This window comes from Perognathus longimembris, chromosome 6, assembly GCF_023159225.1.
Source record: "Perognathus longimembris pacificus isolate PPM17 chromosome 6, ASM2315922v1, whole genome shotgun sequence".
Classification (NCBI taxonomy): domain Eukaryota; kingdom Metazoa; phylum Chordata; class Mammalia; order Rodentia; family Heteromyidae; genus Perognathus; species Perognathus longimembris.
The window spans coordinates 75,626,745-75,649,779 of NC_063166.1; the positions used below are offsets into that span (position 1 = coordinate 75,626,745).

General features: G+C 50.2%; 1 protein-coding gene across 1 annotated transcript in view; it reads left to right on the forward strand.

The window, feature by feature from the left end:
- Tox2 (TOX high mobility group box family member 2) overlaps positions 1 to 23,035 on the forward strand; it is a 94,772-nt gene that overhangs the window by 66,563 nt on the left and 5,174 nt on the right. Inside the window, exons 4-5 of the mRNA XM_048349460.1 lie at positions 20,373 to 20,612; positions 21,784 to 22,011. Coding sequence (XP_048205417.1) covers positions 20,373 to 20,612; positions 21,784 to 22,011 — 468 coding nt within the window. The remainder of the gene's footprint in view (positions 1 to 20,372; positions 20,613 to 21,783; positions 22,012 to 23,035) is intronic.

Here is a 23,035-nt window from a genome sequence, read left to right on the forward strand (position 1 = left end):
TCAGAGGCCAAGTAGGTGGAGCAACCTGGAGCTGACAGGATGTGTTTATTATTCTAGGACCTAGGTCAGTGCTTGGTGTTTAAAACCTACAGCAAAAGCCAGGTACTGGTTCTCAGGAGGCTAAAGATCTGAGGATTGCAGTTCGAAGCCAGCCAGGGCAGGAAAATCCATGAGACTCTTATCTTCAGTTAACTACCAGGAAACCAGAAGAGAGCTGTAGCTCAAAGAGGTGGAGTGTTGGCCTTGAGCAAAAATTGCTCAGGGATAGTGCCAAGGGCCCCAGTTCAAGCCCACAACCTCCCACCCCCCCAAAAAAAACCCAACACAGCCAAGAGGCCAGGTGTACAGTGACTCATACTTGTAATCCCAGTTACTCAAGAGGTAGAAATAGAAGGCTCTTGATTTGAAGCCTAGTCTGGGCAAAAAGTTCAGTGAAACTCCATCTCAGCAGACAAGCCAGGTGAGTAGTGCTTATCTGTCATCGTAGTTATCCTGGAGATTTAGGTAGGAAGATCATGGTCCAAGGCCAGTCCTGGGTGGTGGGGGGGGGGAACCCCAAGTCATTACCTGGACGAAAAAAAATCTAAAGCAAACAAGAGTTAAGGGTGTGGTATACATGGTAAATCACTTGCTTGCTAAGTTCTGAGTTCAACTCTAGTATCAAAAAAGAAAAAAAAGCAACAGCAAAGTGACAGCAAGGGTACCCAGGGTTCATCCTAACCTTTCCTTGGTCTTGTGGCCAGAGTATGGACCCACCATGGTAAAAATCGGAGGATGCCACAGTGCTGTCGCTCTGGGGGTAAGAGTGGAAGAGAATGATCCCAAAATAAGCCCAAGGAGGGCCCTATAAACGTGGCGGGGTAAGGGCCCAGAGCCTTCTTTATATGCACTTGAGTCTGGGTAAAATTCTCATCCCCTGTTTTTCAGAGGCAGTAAGCGAAAGAAATATGTCTTTTTACATTTTCTAAAACTCAGAAAAATGGTTTTAAACAGCTTTTGCTCCCCGGCTATAATTATTTATTTTCCAACACCCCTGCACTGGATAGCTCCGTTTTCTTATCCTGCTCTCCTTTTGCTCATAAATGAACCATCACTTCAATAAATCATTATGAAAACAGAGACTAACACCGGCTCTGAAAGGTTGAAAGATTTATGTAACACATTTATGTTTCCCATTTTCTCATTCTGGTACTCCGCTGCAAAAGCTAAGCTAATAAAAGCTGCTATTAATATTTCTTGTTGCCTAGCAACCCCAGAGCGGGAGTAATAGCTTGGGCTAGAAAAATAGATGACCGATAAGGAAAAATTCAATTCTTTTATTATCTCAAGGGAAATGGCCTTTTACTAGAACATTATGATGTACGAGTGTGAAGTTGAACACAAAAGATTTTTGTGTGTGTTTGTTTTTCTATTTTTAATGAACGTTATTTTACTTCCACTAACTCTTAGAAGGCTTCTTTTGTTTTCTTTCGCTCCTCCCAACACTCCATCTCTCATGCTTAATTTAGTAGCTATAGTAGTTAATTGTTGGCACGTTTTCATTTTTAAAAGGGTTTTTGCAAAGGTTTACAACTCGGTCACAAATATTCACTTTGTTCAAACTCAAGCAGTGAGAAGCCAGCACACAGTAGCTGTTCCACATTTGGTGTAAGAGGTAAGATTTGTGTTTTTGGCCAGGTGTTGGCGGCTCATGTGCGTAATCCTAGCTATTCAGGAACTGAGATCCGAGGGTTGTGATTTAAAGCCAGCTCAGGCAGGAAAATCATGAGCCTCTTTATCTCCAATTAGCCAGCAAAACACCAGAAGTAGCAGCTGGGTGCTGGTGGCTCATGCCTGTCATACTAGCTGCTCAGGAGTCTAAGATCTGAAGATTGAGACTTGAGGCCAGCCTGGGTAAGAAAGTCCATAAGACTCCTTATCACCAATTAAGCACCAGAAAACCTGAAGTAGAGCTGAGACCCCAAATGATAGATTGCCAGCCTTGAGCAAAAGAAAAGCTCAGGGACAGTGCCTAGGCCCTGAGTTCAAGTCCCAGAAGTGGAGCTCTGATTTAAGTATTAGATCCAACCTTGAATACAAAAATTAAAGCACATCACCCTGGCCCTGAGTTCTAGCTCTAGTATTGGCTTGCATATTCTCTCTCTCTCTCTCTCTCTCTCTCTCTCTCTCTCTCTCTCTCTCTCTCTCTCTCTTTCTCTCTCTCTGTCTGTCTCTGTCTCATAGATTTCCCTAGGAGAAAGGTCCAATAGGACGGAGATAAGACGTGTTCTTTTTCTGTGTTTGCCTTTTCTTTGGAACCTAGGGGCACCATCTCTTTTGTGAATGATCTGCCCTAAAGTTTGGGGTGTGTTCAGAGGGTAGGGAGATGGGCATCTGCTCTACACGGATTGTTCCCACTTTTCAGATGCAAAAACTGGGGCTTGAGATGGTCCAGGAGCAGCCCGAACTGCATTGTGTGCATGTCCCCCGCCTTTGTTATTTAGTGTAGGATTTCTCAAGCTCAGCTCCACAGTCATCATGGGTGTGGCGATTGTCTGTGGTGGAGGGCTGTCCTGAGTGTCAGCAGGAGTCTAGCAGTGCTCCTGTCCTCTAATCAAAATTAAAACCAAAGATGTTTCCAGATGATGCCAGATTGTCCCTTGGGGAAGGAAAACGGCCTGTTTGAGAATCCCAGCATGCCATTCCCACTGCTTGGAAGACTCTTCTCTTGTCTTTCTGGTGAACTCCCAGTTCCTTGCTTCGGGCCCAATTCAAAAGTGGTACCTTCTGTGAGGCTCGCGCATCCTCTGAGCTGAGACGACAGGGAGACACGCAAGGCTCCGGCCTTCCGGCCTCCTCTTCCATCCAATTAAAGGGAATGCAAAAAAAATTCCAAAGTTCAGGGGCTGGGGATATAGCCTAGTGGCAAGAGTGCCTGCCTTGGTATACCCGAGGCCCTAGGTTCGATTCCCCAGCACCACATATACAGAAAACCGCCAGAAGCCGCGCTGTGGCTCAAGTGGCAGAGTGCTAGCCTTGAGCGGGAAGAAGCCAGGGACAGTGCTTAGGCCCTGAGTCCAAGGCCCAGGACTGGCCAAAAAAAAAAATAACAAAGTTCAAAAGCAACCCCAGATAAACTCGTGATAACAACATGTCAGAAGTTGGCATCAAGGTGTGGGAGCCTTATAAATGCACAGAATATGTGGCTGTAGACTGAACTGCCAGCCAGAAGGCCTGGCCTAGGAGGGCTCCCTCTCCCTGGCAGTAGCAAGGGGCTGGTTAGGCAATAACCCTCAGTGCCTGCTTAGGCCCACATGGAAGGGAGAAGGGAATTCCTTGTTGAAGATCTCACTGCTAGGAAAAGGGCTGAGCCAGCACCTGAGCCCAGGCTTCTGGCTCCAAGTCCAGTGCTCTCAGCATCTTGTAGACATGGATGGAGTGGGTTTCCGCTGTCTGCAGAGTGGTACCCAGGCTGTGAGTGATTTAGAGATGCCCTGGGGTGCTCACAGTCTAGGAGTGGGCCAAGGACTAGCAGCCCTATTTCCTCTTCGCATCATTGGGCGCTCCCTGTGGCCAACTCATTTCAGCCTCACCATGCTAGGCAAGAGCTACCCACCCAGATGTAGTATCATGAATTACAGACCACCATAGCCGGGCCCTGAGCACCGCTTGTTTCACACGTGGTCAGACACAGCCTTTTTGTCTGAGCCTGCAACCTCTAAAGAACTTTTACTTGATGAATGGATAGATTTTCTACAGTCATAATGGTCTCACATTTATTGAGCACTTACAATGTGCCTGATTGCTGCTTTATTTCTGTGTATTTGTCATCTCCATTCATCCTGGAGCCTGGGAGGAGAAGCTGATGTTGTTGCCATGTTACAGATGATGAAAGAGAGATTCAGGAAGGTAATGACCTGACTACACAATTATGGAAATGTAGAGTCCCATAGGCGCTTGGTGGCTCATGCCTGTAATCCTAGCTGCTCAGGAGGCTGAGATCTGAGGATTGTAGTTTGGAGTCAACCAGGAGACCCTTTATCTCCAGTTAACCAGCAAAAAGCTGGAAGTGGAACTGTGGCTCAAGTGGTAGAGCCTCAGCCTAGAGCAGAAAAGGCCAAGCGAGAGCATAAGGCCTTGAGTTGAAGCTCCAGGACTGGCACAGATTTAAAAAAAGAAAACAGAATGGATTTGAACCCGGGTAGACCACCTTCACTGCTGTCCACACGAAGCTAAATGGCCTCCCCATGAATGAGGGGGAGAGTAAGCAAGGCAGGATGGAGGCCCACAGCGTGTGGGCAGTGACAAGTCGAGATGTTCAGAGAGCTTGGAAAAGGAGAAGTTCTGTGGGGCTTAGAGACAAGGTGTGAATGAACGCACGCATGAATGAATGATGGGCAAGTACCTCTTACACTGCAGAGTGCTTCTTGGAGGTGGTAACGTGAGCGCTGGGCTGTGAGAGCCCGGAGACAGCGATAGAAGCCACAGGAAAGGCAACTTCATCACACACACACACACACACACGCACGCACGCACGCACGCACACACACACGCACACACACACGCACCCCCCCCCCCACCTCTGCTGCTTGGCTTCAGAAAACAATTGCGATGTTTTATAGTCACTTAGCAGCCCCTCTGGAGCCCGGCCTCTCCACCCCCTGCCAGGCTGCTAATCGGAGCCATGACCCCCAGCCTGGCGGAGGGCAGGGGACAGGTGTTTGACTGCCATTCCGGGCAGGAGGCCATGCTGGGTGGCTGAGGGCGAGCCCTGACACCTGCTCCCGTGGCCCGGCGGAGAATTCAGGGGAAATTGCAGCGACATTTGTCAGCTGCAGCTTCACTATGAGTCCCGCCTAATGGCTCTTGCCTCTGAGTGCATATTCGGTGCCATGTTTGGGAAAATGAGCTTTTAATGTTCCGTCAGCAGAGCTGAGAAGCCATCACCGGCTCCGCGGCATGTCTGGAGCACATAAAACTTGAGATTGATGGGAGCTGCTTTCCAACTGCTCCGGCTGGGTCGTAAAAAGCCGGTCTCGTGCACTCTCTTCTCTCATCGTGTGGCTTCGTCTATTTAGGACTTGGCCGAGTCTTTCTTAAGAGACAGCAAGACAAATAAAACTCATCTAAATAGTAACGCTCTCCCGGAGGAAGTGAGAGGCATGGGGGAGGGGAGCATTTCTGGTGAAGGCTTTTCAGCACACCAGTAGGGTGAAGCTCAGCTGTGACGGTGGCCGTAGGCGCCCAGGCCATCCAGTGCCTGCCACCAGCAGCCTCCGGTCCTGTCACTCTTCTGCCTGGTGGAGGATGAGCTTTGGCAAGTCGCTGTCTCTCACTGAGCCCTGAGTAAGAGGCTGGTACCAGTGTTGTCTGCCCATGGGTTGATGGAGAGTCTTGAATGCTGCTGGTGGAAAGGCTTTGTTGAGTGGAAACCTGTTGCTGCGGGCCTGGCGAGTCGTCCCTACCCACTCCCACAGGTGGAGAGCAAGACTGGAGGGCAAGGGCCTGGGTCTACTTCCTGTCTGTGCTGCCACTGACAGATGGGGGGAGGGGTGGGGAGAGTCACTTTTCCTCCAGTCCCAGGTTCTTGCACATGCTGAAGAGTCAAACCTGCCTTGCCTTGAGGAGGGAGGGTCTCTGAAGCATCCCTAGATGGGGGGGATAGGCTGTTGCTCAAGACGATGGAGACAAATCCATGGATCACCATTGTCCTGCAGGCTCAGGAGGAAGGGCTCTGGGATCTGACAATGCATTGGCAGTCCATGTAAACAGCTGGGTAACTGCAGCCACACCGTTTAACCTCTCCGTGCTCGTTTCTTCCTGGGGTTGTTTGTTAGCACTGACATTCTGCAGATCTGAGCTAAATGGGGTCAGCTTGGTCCCACAGGGGGAGCACTGGAGCATGGGTTCCATAGGCCCAGCTCTGCTGGCATCAGCACCCCATGAGGGGTGTGGGTCAGGCATGGGTCAGGAGCCAGGAGTGGTGAGTTTGTGTGTATCCTCCTGGCAAGAGGCTCCCTTGGCTAGGGCGGCTCTGAGGAGGAAGGCAGCGCTGCCAGTGGGCTCTGTGTGGCTCCCATGGCGTATAAACCGCACAGACGCTGGTGCCTCAGCCTCCAGGCCACAGGTGCAGATGCTTGGGTCCCTCCCAAACCTCATGCATCGGAGACACATGGCCTCTGGGTCTGTTCCCCCAGCTCTGCAGGGGCCGAGAAGCCTGCTCACAGCTGGAGCGGGCTCCATCGGGCTCTTCTGGAGCTGTTGTTCATGATATTCTTGAAGCTTGGCCTTGGCAACTCCTCCAGACCCAAGAGCCAGACTTCTCTGTGCTCTCCCAGCAGAGCATCCTCTGATAGCAGGGCTTGCCTGGCTTAGAAGCTGGTGTAGGGACCCTTGGGTCTGGCTTGAGTGTCCTTAATGTCCACCCACCCCCAGCCCCAAGCAGGTCATCACACAATCCCCAAGGAGGACCTTGGTTGTGTTAAGTCTGCCAAGAAGTAGGCAGCACATAGATGAGACACAAGGGGAAATGCTAGGCCACAGTGCAGGCCTAGAACCTAAGGAAGACGAGAAGGGAGGGAGAATAAAGGATAGAAAAGTTTTCTTTTGTTCTTCTTAGGTGTGCTCACTTTTTCTTTCATGTCCTTAACTATACTTTTTTAATTACTTTGGCTTCGTAGCAAATTGGTTATTCATTGGTTGGTTATTCATTTTTTGTGGTACTAGGTTTGAACTCAGGGCCTTGTACTTGATAGGCAGCTGCTCTACCACTTGAGCCATACCTCTGTGTCTTTTTGCCTGGGGCCTGCCTGCCTTAACTGTGAGTCTCCTACCTATGCCTCCCCTTAGCAACGGTCACAGTATGTGCCGTCATGTGCAGATTATTTGTTAAGATGGGGTCTCACTAACTTTTTGCCTGAAGTGAACTGGACCTTGGATCCTACTGATCTCAGCTTCCTGAGTGGCTGGGATTACAGGTATGAGCCACCACTCCTGGCTCATCGTATGTTTTAATATCTAGCAATACATATTTCACATACCATTGACTCACACCTATAGTCCTAGCCACTCAGGAGGCTGAAATCTGAGGATCATGGTACAAAAGCATCCTGGGCAGACAAATCCAAGAGATTATCTCCAGTTAACCAGTAAGAAGCCAGAAAAAATGGAGTTGTGGCTCAAGTGGTATAGAACACCAGCCTTGAACAAAAAAAGCTAAGCAAGAGTATGAGTTCAAGTTCCAGTACTGGTACCAAAAGAAAAAGAAAAAGGGAGCTGGAGAATTTATATGGTTGTTGAACTGTACTGTTCAGAAACATCATGTGAATTTCTGCTTAAAGTAAATTCAGTTAAATATATTTGCATATGTATGTGTGTGAATATAGATAGATGGATGGATGGATGGATAGATAGATCCAGCATATTTCTCTTTTTTTTTTAACATTTTAAAACATTTTAGTGAATTCAACATATCCAAAAATTGCTAAACACATAGTCAACATAAAAGTTATTAGTAAGATATTTTAAATCCTTTTTCTTTTCATAGTAAGTCTTTAAACTTCAGCTTAAAATTTATAACCAATTACTTCTCAATAGTACCAATATGGTTAGGGGCCCATACATTGACAACACAGCTCCATACTCTGCTCGTGTCTGTACTTTAATTGTTATAAATATGCTGGCACAAAAATGAAATTATATTCTTTCTAGCAGAAGCTAGCAACACAGTTGTTATATAAAGCAACTGTCTCTCTCTAGATATATATTAAGTGCTACTTGCAAGTTCTTAATTATTTTACACATAAAGCTAACATGCAGCATATTTCTTTTAAATTTTAGTTGATACTGTTTTTCATGTCTGCATTGCTAATATGATTAGAATCTTTCCGTTCCCCTTCTTAACCTCCACTGGTACATGGGATTCGGCATGGAAGGCCTCGCAGGTGCAAACCTCCAGCCCCCAGGAGCTTCACTGGGGCAGCCAGTCCCTGAACTTTCATGTCCCCTGTCTCAGACTCACTTTTCCCTGCTGGAAATGGAGGTTTTCCAGCTTCTTGCTATGCTCTCAAATGGACAAAGAAGAGACTTTGCAGAGCCCGAAAGCCATTTATTTTGGGTTTATTGCATCTGGTTGAACCTTCATTCACTTAATAGAAGTGACATTAGTGGCAAGTAGCCTTTGTCGTCTTCTCTGGCTTACGGGCAATGTGATTCACCCTGGATATGAAGTCGATCTTCTTTAGCACTTTTTTTATTCTTAATTTCCCACTTCACTTGTAGTTTCAGTGGAGCTTGTTCAAGTGCCTAGAACTGCTGGGAGCATTGGTCTTCCTTTCATAGAGGTGATGAGCTGACTAATAGAAACCAGCACAGATAACGGTCTGCTTGGCTACATGTACATGGGTGTGTACACACAGAAACACTCATGTACAGGAATATACATGTACAGGAACACACGTATAATTCTAATATGAAGCTAGATTTATGTTGCTATTTTCCTCAGGATTTTTCTCTAACTTGTTGTGTATGCTAAAGTGGGTCTCTGTATTTTTGTACACAGCTCCATCCTCATACAATGACTAGGTCCTCTCCCTAAGACTTCTGCTGTTATTACTCTGAATAGATATAGAACAATCTTATTTTTTTAGGCTTTTTATATGTGGCCACACCCCTTCGCAGGCTTGAAGTGATGCGCTTTTTGTCGTTTCTTTCTCTGTTTTTATGCTTGTTTCTACTGGTCTGTCAGTGTGATTGGGTTTTCTTCCCCCCCCCCCCCCGTTTTATTCATTTTTATTCAGAGAACTGTCAGAGTTATGTTTCAATGCTATGACTTTCCTTCCTCTTAATTTATTCATTTTCTCTTTTATGTTTATTAGTTTCCTCCTCTCCCTTTCTGTCGCTGTTTTAAATTTTTCATTTTTGTTCCTTTTGTTCATTTACTTTTATTGTTTATTGTTTAATAACAAAAAGTTTATGGCAGTATATATTTTTTCCAAAGATGGCTTTAAACTGTGTCTCATAAATTTTGAAATGTTCTTCCATCTTCTCTTTTTTTTTCTTCTCAATACATAGCTTTGTGGATTTTTATTAAAAATGGAATGTCTTTATTATTTTTTAAAAAAGAAAAATTAAACACCAGCAAATGCAAATAAGAACTAAAATCCATCAAAAACTACAACATTCACAAATAACCATTATTAACCTAGCCATTTGCCATTTATCTTACCAGTCATATCTTCACGTATTAAGCTCATGAAGGGGCACAATGTGTTGCCTCTTCTTGGTACATTCTAGTCTATTCTATCTGAGCTCTCCCATTATAGATATATTTCCATGTCCATAATTAGAAGTCATGCCCTTCTTTTTAGGGTTCCATAGCATTCTATTGGGTGAATGTCTTGCCATTTAACCTTCTGTTTGTGGACATTTGGACCATCTCTCATTTTTTAAATTTTTTTTTTGTTGTTGTTGGTCATGGGGCTTGAACTCAGGGCCTGGGCGCTGTCCCTCTTTGTGCTCAAGGCTAGCGCTCTACCACTTGAGCCACAGTGCCACTTGCAGCTTTTTCCTGAATTGTTTATTGGAGACAATAGTCACAAGGACTTTTTCTGCCCAGACTGGCTGGCTTTGAACCATGATTGTTAGATCTCAGCCTCCTGAGTAGCTAGGATTGCAGGCGTGAGCCACTGGCGCCTGGCAGTAAAGTTTTTTTTTAAATCCTTGCTCAAATATACTCCTTCCTTACCCCCAGGACACCCACTTCTCTCTGCTCCTTGTTTTCACTCTGAGCACAAGGGGTCCCTGGACTCAGGCCTCCTCCTTCTTCTCTCTTATCTGTGGCAGGATACCCTGTGGGCCAGTACTTGCCTGTGGTTTAAAACACCATCTGCTAGCTGATAATGTCCACCTTTTATCTCCAGCCTTGACTATCTCAGTGGGTATCTAAACTCTTTCCAAGCCAAGGCCCTGACTCCTCTCCCTCCCTACTCCTCCGTGCCCCTCCCCTCCTCTCTCCCCTCCCACACTTGAGTCATCTTAACCTCATTGTTTCTTCAGGGGAGCTCTCCTGAAGAAACAATGAGGTTAAGAGGCCCTGGCTCAAAAGCTTCCAGTGGCTTCTGTATCTCTCAAGGGAAAAAGCCTCATGCTTATGGCATCCCCAAGCCCCTGCACTGCCTCCCCCAGCAGCCCTTTCCCTGCAGCAGGGCCCTTGCCACTGATAAACTGGGATACAGTTATTTACTCCCTTGACAGAACGCAGCTACCCCTGAGAGCAGATACCTGGCCTGTCTCGTTCGCAGTTGCATCTCTGTCCCCCTCAATTGATGCCTGGGACAGAAACTAGACACTGGGTGACTATTTTTAATAAATCCAAATGGGTGGTGGGCAGTGATTTGAAGCATGTGGCCAAGTTAAGATGTATGGTGGTGATGACCATAGAAATGAAAGTATCTCCAGGTTCAGAACTTCCTCGCTGTCATTCCCAGCTATGGGGGAGGCAGAGAGATGGGAGGATCAGAGTTCTAGGCCAGCATGGGAAAACTAGCTAAAATTAGTGACACTTGAATCTCCTTGCCCCTCCGCCCCCACCCCCCAAAAAAATCCTGGTGACGGTTGTCCATGCCTTTAAGCCCGGTTTACATGGAAGACAAAAGTAGGATTCCAGTCCAAGGCCAGCCACAGGCAAAAACAATGCCCATCTGAACAATAAGTGAAAAGTAGAAAGGGCTGGGAATGTGGTTCCATGGATAGAGTTCCTACCTAGCAAGCACAAGGCCTTGAGTTCAAACCCCAGTGTCCCCACAATGAAAAAGAAGATGCTTTATGTTTGTCCTCACTTCCACATTTCTCCATATTTTGTAAAGTACGAGATTGAGTGACAGCCCCACCAGACCCCAAGACAGAACCCCTCCCTCATTTAACAATTGGATGCAATAGAGAGGAGGGGGATGGGGAGGAGAGGGAAGGGGAGAGGAGAGGAGGGGAGGCGAGCAGGGCCCAGCCTGAGCCCAACTCTACCAAAACTTCACAGCTCTCCCCACCTTGGGGCTGTCATCTGTCGAGTGAGACTCAGTGCTGGTCCCCCAGGAAGGACATGAGGATACGCGAGGAGACAGGTGGAAGCTTCAGAGCTTCTGTTGGATTGGTAGGGTTCGAGGGGTGTCCTAAAGCAAATAGTGGGAAAGGGGACCCCTGGCCTAGAGTTTGAAAGGTGAGGCCAACCTGCACTGTGGGCAGCCTGTTGCCTCCCGCAGTCCATTTGTGGCCAGTTGAGTCTGCCCAGAATGCCAAGCTCTGCCTGTGCCTCAGGCTTTCTGATCCTCCGTGGGCCTTATGCCATCCCTCATTGGTAGGATGAGGTTGCTGAGCCCTATCCCTGGCCCCGGGCCCTTTTTTTTTTTTTTTTTTGGCCAGTCCTGAGCCTTGGACTCAGGGCCTGAGCACTGTCCCTGGTTTCCTTTTGCTCAAGGCTAGCACTCTGCCACTTGAGCCCACAGCGCCACTTCTGGCCGTTTTCCATATATGTGGTACTGGGGAATTGAACCCAGGGCTTCATGTATATGAGGCAAGCTCTCTTGCCACTAGGCCATATTCCCAGCTGCCGGGCCCTTTCTGGAATCCCAGCCTCAGCTTAGCCTAGGATTTCAACAGGCAGCACATTCCTCCTCCAAGAGTTCATAAAAACACATAAACATGTAAACAGAGGATAGAAAACACTGAGCCCAAGGCGGTAAAACATACCAGTGTTTGTTGTATTAATTGAATATGCATGAACTGACTGTTTAAATTACAGTTCACAACTGTTGCGGGGCCTGATGAATAATTTAAACAAGGGTGGCCAAAGAGATTTCAACACTGCATTAGCAAAGTGGTTGGGATCACTCCAGAGAATATATAATTAGCTCACAATATTCTATAATAAATTCTTTGGAAAGATGGTTTTAATTAGCACATGTGCTAATTCAGAGTGTAGGGTGTTACAGCACAAAGGCGGAGGGTGTGTGTCACCCTGGCCTTTCCTTGATTTCCCTCTCGTGTGTGTGTGGGGGGGGTGAGTCTCACCACCTGCCACAGGGGTCTCCAGCCCTTCTAAGCCCACTGGGCAGTTCCTGCTTCTGAATTCTTCTCTCCTCACCCCTGAGCAGCCAGTGGGAGCTCTGTCTTTTTCTGTGTCTGTCTGTCTGTCTGTCTGTCTCATACCCTTGGCTGAAGGAGCCCAGTTACATGACGTGCCTGGTTGGGGGCACCCAGGGGCCAGCTGATGTGGGCCAGGGGCTGGTCGCATCCCTGGTGGAAGGAGTGACATAGGCAAAGGTGGGCAGGCGGGCACATTCAGGGCTGGTGGGGAGCTAGCTGGCCACGGAGCCCCTCTGGTGCTTAGGGGGGAGGTCGGGGCAGGTCCCACTTAGGACAGAGCACACGGGCATAGACTCACCTATGATTACAACTCGGACTAGTTCCATGGTGCCGTGAAAGGGGTCACCAGGACCCTGACCTAGGCAGGAGAGTAGAGACCTGCAGAGTGAGAGGGGATATGGGGGGAAACTGAGTCCCAGCGGCAGAGCTCCACCGGGAGATGCTGAGGGTGGAGGCATCCCAGAAGCAGCCTGAGTGGGGTCAGCCTAGGGGGATGGGATGGGAAGCCAGGTACAGGACGAGGGTATCCACCCGTGAGGAAGTGGTGGCTGGAAGGGGAGGTGCCTTCTTTCCCCGTTCCAAGCTGTTTTCTCAGGTCCACGCAGGCACCCACTTACTCTCTCGACCCCTCTCACTGCGCCCCACTCCGTACCAGCTGCTCAGTCTCCCCCCTGAGCAAGGCAGACCTCCACTCCTGATAGGCCAGTGAGGTCTGCTAACAGACAAGAGCTATGTGCCCGCAGCCCAAATGGCGAAGTGAAGTCTCCTTGCCACAGCTACCCAGAAGCCCGCATCCTGCCAGCCCCAGGTTGTGGGGGGGCTTCAGGCGCCCTCCCAAAGAGCGTCTGAAGGTAAAATTCAGGAGCATGGAGGACTCTTAGCCTGGATGCTCACCACACACACATCGACTCACCCCTGCCCACCATCAAGTCTGCTCTAGGGGTCTCCTGATCCTGTCTCTGCTTCCTACGCAGAACACAGTGACCTCTGGACCATTGTCTTCTCATCCTGCCTCCCCACTGTCTGTGAGCATAAGCCTCATCCCCAGTGAGCAGCCCCTTCTGCTCCCCCAGCTTTATCCCTGCTGTGTTACCCGCCATCCTCTGCCCCTTGGGTGCTGACTTTTCCCCAGCTCTGCTCTGCTGTGACCCCGGCAGTCCCCTCCCTTCAGAGATAGGCAGCGATCAGTCAAAACAAGACAGATAATTCTGCGCCAGCCCCAGACACTGGGGTGAGAGGAGCGGTGGGTCCAGGCCAGCTGTGGGGGGGGGGGGCACACGGGGGGCCAGGGTTTCACCGCCCCCAGCAGTGGGAAGCACAGAGACTCTGGGGTCAGACAGCCTTGGGTTCACATCCTGGCGCTGCTCCCTGTGAGCTTCGGATGGGGGAGTCCACTGGGAAGTGGAGGTGGCAGCGGCTGTCTCAGAACTGTCAGAGGCTGAGAGCTTGTCCCTAGCAGGACGTGGCAAACCAGGCCTAACTCCCCAGGAGTGTTAGCAAGGCCCTGTGCCTGCCTGTCTTTCCACCTTAGCCTCTGAGTGGAAGGCCAGCCTTTGGCTGACAACTGCCCATCGCCCCAGGCGGGTTCATCAGCCCTGGTTATATGTATTCACTCTGACACCCCCCCGCCCACCTCCTCATGACTCCATAGCCGCTCTGGTTAGAGATGCTGGTGGTCTCCACTTGGCACAGGTTTGACTTTGGCTGTTTTAAAAGTCTAGCTGGCCACTCCCTCCTAAGTCTGACACACCAAGCTACCCTTTCTCAGGCTCCTTTGCTGCTCTGTCTGTCTCTTCCTCTCCCTCTCTCCCTCTCCTCCTCTCTCTGACCTCCACTTGGGTTCTGTTCCTGAGCTCAGGCTGCTTATGGCTGGCCACTCCCCCGCCCTCCCCTCTTGTCCAGTCTCTTCCCTGTGTGGCCAGGCTGTGAGCACCATTGGTGGGAGGTGTCATCATTGAGCAACCTAAGTTCTGCTTCTCTCCCCTGGCACCTCTCCTACACCTGTCACCTGGCTGAGTGCCACAGGCTGTCACTCCTCACCTGGAAGGGCCACCTACCAACGTGGCCACGCTGGCCTTTTGACAACACACTTCTAGTTCCTGGTTACTCTCAACACAAAGTCCAGTGTCTTCCGGCCTGGCCCTGCTTGGTCCTCTAGCTCCTCCCAACCCATTGCCTGCCCTTGAGCTCCTCCCTCCCCGGCTTCTCCACTCTGGCCAGGCTGCGCCCTGGTCTGCCCTTGTTTGGTTGGTTGGTTTTTGCCAGTCCTTGGGTTTGAACTCAGGGCCTGAGCACTGTCCCTGTCTTCTTTTTGCTCAAGGCTAGCACTCTACCTCTTTGAGCCACAGCACCACTTCGAGCTTTTTCTGTTTATGTGGTACTAAGGAATCAAACCCAGGGCTTCATGCATGCTAAGCAAACTCTCTGCTGCTAAGCCACATTCCCAGCCCCGCAGGGCTGCCTTTGGTCTTCCATCTTGCAGCCTGTGCAATGGTTGGGAGTTAGCTTCGTGGGGCAGATCCACAACGCTTTGAACTGCACCTGACACTTAGCAGAGGAAAGATGCGGATGCTGCATTCACCCAAGTACAACCATCCTCCCCAGAAAAGCTTACTAACTCCTAAAGATGACAGGGGAAAAAGTAGAGCTGGGACAAAGTGCTGAGGGTGTGGCCCTGTATGAGCAGAGCGTGGGAAAGCCACAGTGGGCCTCCAGGATGTACAGGCTCCCCCTGGAAATGCCCATGGGGTCCTCACTGAGGAACTGTCGAGAAAGACCAGGAAGGCAGCTGGCCAGAGGCGGCTGGCTGTTAAGGTCCTCTGGTGGTAGGTGTTCAGAATCAAGGGCAAAAACAGCCCCTCGGGACAGTAGGGGAGGTAGGTCACTGGCCACAGGAGTGGCCTGTGAGTCCCTATGCTCTAGCACCCTTGGCAGGCGCAGCTGGAATCAGAACTCCTAGAGGGCTGGCCTGGCCATTCCAGAAGGGAGGCCTAGGGGTGAGGGTGAGTCTGCTTAGCAGGGGTGGGGGGAGGGTGTCCGAGGATTGCATGCGGTGCATGCATTGTTGGTGTGGTCATCTCACACGTCTGTGGGGCTCTCCATGTAGTGGCCCTTCCTGAATAGCAAAGCCTGTGCGTCTGCCTTCTTGTGTCCCACGACTTGTGGCTGTGGGCTGCCACCGGGAGTGACAGCTCATAGGCCTTAGTTTCTGTTGCTGAGGAGCCTAGACAGTGCCAGGTACTGTGCGGAGAGGTAGCCCCCACACACATACAGGAGAGGGGAGGAGGATGGAGAGAGGTGCCAGGTGACACTAGGGGTGTGTGAAGGGGAGCTTGTCACCGGAGCCATGGCTTAGTAAGGGCATTGCTTGCACTCTTGCAATCAGTACGGAGCCAGTGCAGGCTCAGTGTAGGGGAATGAAGGCAACCCTAAGGACCAGGTTCCCAGCCCAGCTTGTACAGTACACACACACACACACGCACGCACGCGCGCGCACACACACACACACGTCTTGCCCAGCAGCAGCTTTCTGTGTTTGCAAACCTCTCTTCACAGACAAAACATATTGCTTTCCCTTTCAGCCCTTCCCTGCTGGGCCTTCATATTCATAACGAGATGATCAGTGTAGCGGGAACGGGGCTGTTGCTTTAAAGGATAAATTAGTGTGACTCTTCACTCAATAATTAAAACTGCGATGGCGCCTGGCCTGCAGGGATAATGTACTATTATTATAGTCGTTTGTTTCAATTAAATGCTTACTGATTTTACAGTAGCAGCTGGGCACCTGTGCACTGGAGCTATTACTCTGAACAAGACATCTAAATTTCAGAAGAAATTTGTCAGTGTGCAAAAGATCTCCTACCAAGCATGGAAGTTTATTAGAAATTCTTACCAATGAGGCTTCCGGGTGAGGGCCAGGCACCAGGGGAAGCTTTCTATTGGCTTTCTTTCCTTCTTCGTTGGGCCTGGAATCTTTTTTCCCCAAAAGAGGATGGTTTTCAAATATTTGGTTCTTCATGTGTAAAGAGATTTCCAAAAGCAGGAGGCCTCTGGGGAAGGGTACGGGGGCTTTGTCTGGGACTTCCCACTTCATTGATGGTAGTGAGGAAGGCCCAGGAATTCCTCCTGACCAAGATGCCCCTGTGCCCAGCCCCGGGGCCCATGCATGCGTTCCCTATACACCAGCTACTTCCTGGCATTAGACTGATGGAGATGGGGTGTGACAGGGTAGTGGATGCAAGGAGCATCGCTGGTGAGGATGGAAGGATGCAGGATTGGGCAGAGAAAGAACCCAAGTTGAAGTGTGATCCTGCAGAAGCCTCGGCCCCTCCCGTGGGGGCCTCTGGAGTGAGCATGCTCCTTTTGAGATGTCCCAGACACATAGAGAAAAGGGCATCATGGGCCTGTGAGTCTCTACGGGTTCAAGTACACACCTTAGACAAGTTCAAGAGGGAGGGAGGGAGGGAGGAAGGGAGGGTCGATCTTGTGTGGAAGAGCTTTCGATCAAAGTCTGAGTTGGTGGCAAGTTGTTTATTCATTTGCTCCTTCCCCCTAGCCCCGCCCAGGGCACTCGTGTTTCCTAGTGGGCACGATGAGGGAATCTGGGGGCTTCCTGGAAGGGAGGCTGGACTTGGACACGTGGAGAGGCCCACTGCCGCACCCAGGGAGAGCCTTCCAGCTCCCCTGTCTGTGCCCGTGTTTACTGACACCTCCTCCGGGAAGCGTGCCAGGCTTCGCGTTGGTTCCAGGCTTAGCAGAAGGCGCGGGGGGGGCGGGGGGGCGGGGGGGTATGTGTGTACTTTCTCACTGCAATTTCTCTGCTGCACACATGCTCAGCATCCAGGAGCTCTCTAGAGACGTGCAGCTGAGAATCCGTGCAGAGCTTCTCTGCGTCCCCACGGCCCTTGGACTCTGTTAAGCCTGTGAATATAATAGTTCCTTCACGGGGCCGTGACCTCCTTGCCACCCCCACTTCCTAGTCCTTCCCCTCTCGGAGGCAGATGTGGCTCCTGGCCCCGGCCCCGTGTGTCCATGCCGGAAGTGGACGTCCATTCTGTGAGCGTCCCAGATATCGTTTGGCACCAACTGCCAGGTGTCTGCCCTTGCCAGGCTGCGAGCCAGGTGAGGCCTGGCTCCCATCAGTGACGCCAAGCACTCTGGGGGCAGGGCTCTGGGAGAAGGAAGAGCTGGGGGAGGGCTTCTGGGGAAGTGTGTGTTTGGGGGGGGGGGGGTGTTCAGGGAAGCTTGGGAAGCCGAGGACAGAGGGGAGCCACATCTAGGGAGATGCCCACCTGTCCCCAGGAAGCTGTAGGAAAGGGTTAAAGGGAGAGTGTGTGGGTCTTTGGGGACATTTTACCAGATCAGTGCTGAGTAGGCCCAGGGGAATGCTGAAAGATGCTAAGCAGAGAGATTTGCTGTTGTTGTTAAGACAGGGTCAGGGAATGTGGCTTAGCAGTAGAGTGCTTGCCTAGCATGCACAAAGCCCTGGGTTCCATTCCTCAGCGTCACATAAACAGAAAGAGCCAAATTGGCGCTGTGGCTCAAAGAGGTAGAGTGCTAGCCTTGAGCAAAAAGAAGCCAGGGGGGGCTGGGGATATGGCCTAGTGGCAAGAGAGCTTGCCTCGTATACATGAGGCCCTGGGTTCGATTCCCTAGCACCACATATACAGAAAACGGCCAGAAGCGGCGCTGTGGCTCAAGTGGCAGAGTGCTAGCCTTGAGCAAAAAGAAGCCAGGGACAGTGCTAAGGCCCAGGACTGGCCAAAAAAAAAAAGAAGCCAGGGACAGTGCTCAGGCCCTGAGTCCAAGCCCCAGGACTGGCAACAACAACAACAACAACAAAAAAGTCAGAAGAGCTAGCTCCAGCTCTCCATTCTCCTTCTTCGGCCTCCTGAGTGCTAGGATTACAGGTATGTACCGTCATGTCCCAACAGAGGAGACATTTTGTACTGCAGAGGCTAGGCCATGGTCTGGGAACACTCAAAAGCAGACCTGAGGGAGAGGCTTGGGTGCAAGCAGTTCCTGGGGGGCGGGTGGTGTAGTCTAGAAACCCTTTGAGCCATGAAGCGTTTGAAACCAGAAAGGCAACCAGTGGTAGACAGGCTCGTGGGCAACAAGGCCATCCCCACTGGAGTCCAACTCAGAACTGCCCCGCTGAGGGGAGGGAAGCCAAGGGGCCCACCAACTCGGGTCCCTCCTCAGTTGGGGTCCAGGCGTCCAGGCAGAGGGGTGTCAGGTGAGATGCCTAGAAGCAGAGCCTTCAACAATGGGGGTGCCGGAAGCAGGGTCGCAGGCGCATGGCTGTGCGAGGAGGTGGCTTCCGCTGGGCCATGCCTCAGCTGGATGCAAGGGGGAGCCGTGGGGCCAAGCTGTACTACAGAAGAAGGGGCTGGCTGGCTGCACCCCCACATCTGCCCAGCCACACAGTGACATTCACCACCCTGAAGGCTGGCTGGGTGTCACAGATCCTGAAAGTGGCAGCTCCCATTTGGCCAATGACACTTCCCTGAAGGAAGAAAGTGCGCCAGCATGTTCCAGCATATGGGGGCACAGGGGATGGGGTCCGGCACCTGTAGCGCCCAGGGCAGGCACATCCAGAGACGCCCTAGGAAGTCTGGGCTGTGGAGTGCAATGGCCACACCTTACTGGTTCACATCTAATCACAGTCAGGCACACTTTGTCTTTGGGGTGGGGGGGGGTGTCTGTCTTTGTCCTGATGGTGAGAAGAGGGGGGGAGGAGGGATTTGTACCCCCAGAGTTTAGCATCCTGTCCCATCACTTCCTGGGAAGTTCCACAAGAGCATGTTGGGGATATATTGTGATCACAGTGAAAAGAAGCTGCTCCGTGGAAAATTTGACATCTGTTCTAGATGACGCCTGAGTCCACTTCTCTGGATTCATTTAGTCAAGAGATGCATCAAGCATTTGCTGTATGCAGACCCTAATCGAGGAATTAGAAATTTACATTCCTAATGTATAGAGAGGTCATTGGCCCATTCTATAAAATCTAAGAAAGTGACTTCTGTGGATTCTCCCCCCCCCCCAAATAAATAGGGAATAGGAAGACCTTCTCAACAAACTTCTATTTCATAGTGCAGCCATGTGAAGGGAAAATTCAGAATCAGGCAAGATTGCTTTCAGGGAAATTAAGTGATTATTGGATTTTAAAGCTCAACGGGAATAACAGAACAACACTGCAGATAACCAAGCAAGCCAAGATGATTAGCTCAAGATTTTCTTAGAGATTCCAAGGGGGGAGCTAGGAGCTCAAAATTAGGATGGAGAAGATAGGATCGTGATGTGTTTAATGGGAGATTCTGGGGGGTTGGGAGGTGGGAGGCAATAATCAAATAAACAGCAATAGAAAATGTTGCTTATCGGGAGAAAGTAGAACACATTCTGCTGGAGAGAACCTATTGAGGAGCTTATCAGCAAAATTAAGAATATTGTCCATATGTTAAAATACCATAGTGCCTTTTTTCTTATTTTAAAGAAACTTGGAGGTTTTTTTAAAAAGCAATTATTATTGCGGTTGTTGTTTAGACTGGATTGTAAAAGGGGGGCAGCATGGCCCGGTACACATATCTTAGAGGGTGCGGTGGGAGGGAGAGGGTGGTGAGGTGTAGGTATTGATCTGGAGGGAGAGCCTGTGGGCAGGGCCGGCCAAAGGGTGCCTGGGCATGGCAGACACCGAGACTGGTGTTTGAGCAGCTGCCAGGGTCATGAGGCTGTTTGCCCATTTTGGCAGAACTCAGAGAGGCGCAGCCTTAGGAGAACTTTAGGGGCTCCCTTTTCAAACAAGCCTCATGTGCTTGTGTAGCATCTTCAGATAGGCCAATGATCAAACCCAGGGACTGACGAAGACAAAACGAGATAGTGAAGAACTGCAAACGAGGAGCAGAAGGGACGCATTTGAGATTGTAAGGCAGGCTGCTCCCAGCTGGGCTGAGCTTGGGCAGAACTGAAATGGTGGGGGCATTATTCACTGTGTTCATTAGGCACTGGGGGCAAATGCCCAGGGGGCATGCCAGCAGGAAGACAGTGCCCCCCTCAGATACTCTGTTGGGCACAGGTTAAAAGAGAATGACACTTCACCTGGAGATTTACCTCGGGGACCCTGTTTGTGGGTGTCATGGCGCAGTGGGGTGCCACCTGCTGCTCTTCTCCTTGAGGCCTCTCCTCTGAGTCCTGGGTGTGCTGCTTGAGGGCAGGGCGGTGGGAGGAGCCTTCTAACCCGGTGCTCTGTCTCCTCCCAGATCCAGGAGATGGTCCACTCCGAGGTGGCTGCCTACGACTCGGGCCGGCCAGGGCCCCTGCTGGCCCGCCCGGCCATGCTGGCCAGCCACATGAGCGCCCTCAGCCAGTCTCAGCTCATCTCCCAGATGGGCATCCGAGGCGGCATCGCACACAGCTCCCCGTCCCCGCCAGGAAGCAAGTCGGCCACCCCCTCTCCCTCCAGCTCCACCCAGGAAGAGGAGTCGGAAGTGCATTTCAAGGTGTGTGGGATGGAGAGGCCGTGGAGGAGGGGCCCTGCCTAGACATGGCCCCCTCACTTCCTCTGGAAGAGTCTAGAAGGGAGGCCGTGTACTTTGCTGGAAGCTGAGGAAGACGAGGGAGAGCCGGTACAACAGGTAGTATGCTGTGGGCCTTGGGCTTTGGCTCCTGAGTCTGTGGAAGGCCTTACCCTCTCCCCTGCACACATGGTGCCCGGGCCAGGAGACCCTGAACTCCTGACAGGGTGATGTGCATTGCCCCTGCCACTTGGTTCAGCATTACCCTCAGGACACCTCAGCCTGTGTCATTGGCCAGGCCAGGATGAAATCATACTTCTTATTTAGCAAACACTTGTAAAACACTATTGTTTTTGTTGCTGTTGTCGTTGGCGGTCATGGGGCTTGAACTCGGGGCCTGGGTGCTGTCTCTGAACTTCGTTTGTGCAAGGCTAGTGCTCTACCACTTTGTGCTACCGCACCACTTCAGGTTTTCTGGTGGTTCGTTGGAGATAAGAGTATCATGGACTATTCTGCCTGGGTTGGCTTTGAACCCCAATCCTCAGATCTCAGCCTCTGGAATAGCTAGGATGTCAGGTGTGAGCTGCTGGCTCCTGGCTTTTCAGATACGGTTCTAAGCACACAGCAAGCATTATCCACGTGACCCTCATGACGGGCTGACCTGTAGGGCAGGCACTGTTTGTTCATTGTGTCCAGTTGGCAGATGGGCAGGCTGAGGAACCCCAAGAGACGAAGTCAGCTGTCCAGTGTCACATAGCCAGAAATCAGAGCAGGTGGCTGCAGTTGCCATCTGGTGCCCTTAACTACTTGCAGCACCTGTCTCACAAGCTCAAGTCTCTAAGCTCAAAAACCAGGATAAAAGCAAAAGAGAAAGAAATAAGGCTGTATACACCCAGGGTGTATGTGAATGTGTGTGTGTGTGTGTGTGTGTGTGTGTGTGTGTGTGTGTGTGTGTGTGTGTCTGTCTGCGTGTCTGCCCGTGTCACTGTGTGTGTCTATGTCTGTTTTTTCCGTCTGGGTGTCTTTCTGTCTATCCACCCAGCAAGTGGTGAATCTGAATAGTGTGGCTCAGTGTGGCTAGAGTATTATCTTTGGCAGGATGCCCCTGACCTTCTACGGTCTTCTGACTTTGTTCTGACTCCTCTTACCTGGTCAGATTTCAGGAGAGAAGAGACCGTCAGCCGACCCAGGAAAAAAGGCCAAGAACCCGAAGAAGAAAAAGAAGAAGGACCCCAATGAGCCTCAAAAGCCCGTGTCAGCCTACGCGCTCTTCTTCAGAGACACTCAGGCAGCCATCAAGGGGCAGAACCCCAGTGCCACCTTCGGAGATGTGTCCAAAATCGTGGCCTCTATGTGGGACAGCCTGGGAGAGGAGCAGAAGCAGGTGAGCCATCTCCTAGGCTTTGGGGCTCCTGGGCCCAGTCTGCCTATCTGGACGGTGTGAGTTCAGTGCTGCCACTTCCCAGCTGTGGCAGGCGTAGCCGGTTAACATCTGGATCTCGCTTCCCCACCCATGAAATGAGAATGAGCATGTTGGCCCATTTATTTTTTGGTAGTAGTACCGGGATTTGAACTACAAACTCCTGGCCTACTAGAAAGATGCTCTGTTATTTAGGTCACACTCCTTTTTATTTTGAGAGGGAGATGTGTGTGTGTGTGTGTGTGTGTGTGTGTGTGTGTTTTCTTTTAATCCAAGAATATTTTTGTATATTCATTCCATCCAAGAACTTGGCATAATGCATTATAATAGAACATAATAAATAGATCATTGTAAATAAGAGTGTTATAAATAGAGCATTTCCCCCTCATTTCTCTAACAGGTTGTTGTTGATATATTAAAAAGATAAGAATTTATTTTGTCACTATCCACCGAGCTAAGCTATGTTATTATTTCTAGTGAGTTTTCAACTGATTCCTGAGCATTCAAGTTAATATTAATAAAAGATATATACATACTTGTACACACATACACACATATGTGTATATATTGTGTGTATGTATTTATGTCTATTATGTGTGTGTATAAGTATGTACTTGCCACCCAATATATGTAAAGGTGCTTTTTTCTATTCTTGCTGATAATTGTCTTAGAAGAATAATCAACAAGCACCAAGCCATCAGACCAAAGTCAAGCCTTTTTTTTAGTACTGTTGTTTTAGAGGTGATATACAGCGGGGCCTTTACATATATTGGGTGACAGGTACATTTCTTTCCCTTTGCCTAGTGTCAGCTGTTCCCTCCTCTCTTAGTCACTCCCTCCCATCTCCGCCCATGAGTTACTTAGTTCCCTTTCATCAAGGTCCAGTGTAGACCATGGGCCCTGCTGCTGTGCTTTTGTACTCACAAAGCAGGGACTTTTAAGCAACCCACTTTGATAGAAGAAACAAAACCATGTCTCTCGCAAAAGT